This window comes from Lolium rigidum, chromosome 5, assembly GCF_022539505.1.
Source record: "Lolium rigidum isolate FL_2022 chromosome 5, APGP_CSIRO_Lrig_0.1, whole genome shotgun sequence".
Lineage (NCBI taxonomy): Eukaryota > Viridiplantae > Streptophyta > Magnoliopsida > Poales > Poaceae > Lolium > Lolium rigidum.
In genome coordinates this window covers 60,023,538-60,025,678 of record NC_061512.1, presented here as the reverse complement: position 1 = coordinate 60,025,678, position 2,141 = coordinate 60,023,538, and the positions used below count along the sequence as shown (strand labels likewise).

General features: G+C 52.9%; 1 protein-coding gene across 1 annotated transcript; it reads right to left on the bottom strand.

The window, feature by feature from the left end:
- Positions 1-373: 373 nt before the first annotated feature.
- Positions 374-1,899, bottom strand: LOC124651394 (tryptamine hydroxycinnamoyltransferase 1-like). Its single transcript, XM_047190484.1, has 2 exons — positions 1,528-1,899; positions 374-1,306 (listed from the first exon to the last, which is right to left on the bottom strand). Exons 1-2 carry the CDS (start codon positions 1,897-1,899, stop codon positions 374-376), a joined length of 1,305 nt encoding a protein of 434 aa, XP_047046440.1.
- Positions 1,900-2,141: the final 242 nt, after the last annotated feature.

The following is a 2,141-nucleotide window of genomic DNA, read 5'->3' as shown; positions in this document are numbered from 1 at the left end:
GGTTTCGCGCAAAATTTGGTATACACATATGGATTGTTGACATATACGCGTGAAATTTGTGTTCGTATTTTTTGTGATATTTTAAAATGTTTTTCTCTGTAGCAGGAGCATATGCACCTGAGATCAAAATTGCATTTCCGAAAGTATATGCACATGTTTCTTTTGAACGGTATATGTATACATGTAAGTATCGCTATGTTGTTGAGTATGACTATTACATATTGCATGTATATATACATAAACAAAATAAACGAAGGTATATGCATACATTCCAAACAAGAATCGCTTACCGCTAAGTTTATTGTTGTTAAATATTATTACACTACACGTGCTTACATACTTACACTTACACATCTACATACGGTTCGGTCACCTAATCGATGGAGTAACAAATGTGCTCGAAGGCCTCTACGTGTTCGTCATCGAGGGCAATGAACAAATCGACCCCGCCCTTTGCCGCGCACGACGGCACGAAGACCATTATTCCATCGATGGGCAGGTCTGGCGGCAGGAACGCGCACGGCGGGCCGTGGCCAAAGTCCATGTCGTGGAAGCGGAACCCGAGCCAGCTATCCACCTCTAGATCAGGACAAAACGATGTACCCGGTGTAGCTGCCGTCGCAGCTAGCTCCTGGCCGCCATCTTGGGTACCGCTGCCGAAGTCGACGAACGACTGGACGTACTCATCGTCGACGCGTGCAACGGCCTCGCGGATGGCGCCGACCACCGCGGGGTAGCCGGAGGACAGGAGGTCCCGGACCTGCATCCTCGGGAATGCCCAGAGCACCATGTTTCCGAAGAAATCCATGGGCACCGGAGGCTCCGCGCGGCCGCGGCAGTTGACGGCCACCCTCACCTGCGTGAAATCCTCCGGATCCAAGTCCCGCGCCGCCGTGACCTTCTTCCACACGTGCGCGAGGAGGCACTGAAACGTGCTACAACGCGCGCCGACGCGTGACTTGAGGTCGGCAACGAACTCCTCCGGGAAGTGCACGCCGAGGTTCTTGATCCTGTCCATGGGCAGGACTCTATAGGAGTGGCTGGAGCTGTGCTCGCCCTTGAACTCGATGTTCCGGTGGTCGAAGACTGGTGCTGGCGGGCTACGTGGGTTGACGGTGGTTGCCCGGTCACTGAAAGGCGACGGGAGGACGGTGGAGTCTGTGCGGACGGCGGTGGCCCAGGCTGTGGAGAAGCCGCTCATGGACTGGCCGTCGGCGACCTGGTGGTGGCTGACCATGCCGATGATCAGCCCGCCGCACGTGTACCGGGTGAGTTGCACCTGGAAGAGGGGCTCGCCCGCACGTCCCTGCAAGCATTCAACCATGTCAATAACATTGTTCTTCATACATGTAAAAATATTTTCTCCATTCAGAAAAAAATGTCGTAGATTTTGATACGCATATATCTAGGCGCATTTCACTATATAGATATTTTTAAATTTAGAAAAATCTGCAACATTTTGGACATAGGGACTGCTAGGAAGGAGGAATACTTTGCATGCATGCACTGTAGTGAGTAAGTACGTACATTTTCCGCGTCTGGATATAGCTCGCTGATATGCGCGGGAACGTCGTGCGGCAGCGCTTCGGCGAGGTCCGTTGCGGCAGTGCCCTCGAGCACGAGAACCCCGGCGTCGTTGAGGTGGATGCACTTCCTGCCATGGTCATCGACGGCGAACCTCCCCGCCAGGTGCGGGAACCTCGCAACGGCGTCGAGGAGACCGTCCATGAGCGCACTGTTGGCCGGCGCAGGCGCGTTCCATGCGAAGACCGTCGGGATGTAACCGTCCGTGGAGGCGCAGTCGAACACGGTGAGAGGGACCTTCTTCCCGTCGCCCCACGCTGAACCTGATGAAGGCCTCAGCACCGTCCTCTGTGTGATCTCCACTATCACTGCCATTGTTGGACTACAGACTACTTTGTGGTCGGACGCTGGCTGGCTAGCTAGATCTTAAAAGAGCTTAGCTAGCTAGATGAAGATGAATGATCAATTGTGTATGTGTGTGTGCGCGTGGTTGTGTGAGTTAGCTGGTGTGTAGGTCCGGGTGTTCATGCATTTATATAGAGGTTCTGCGCTGTAGATTCTGCAAAAATAGTAAAGCGCAATTCAACACTAAAATTGGCTGACCTTGAAAATTTCCT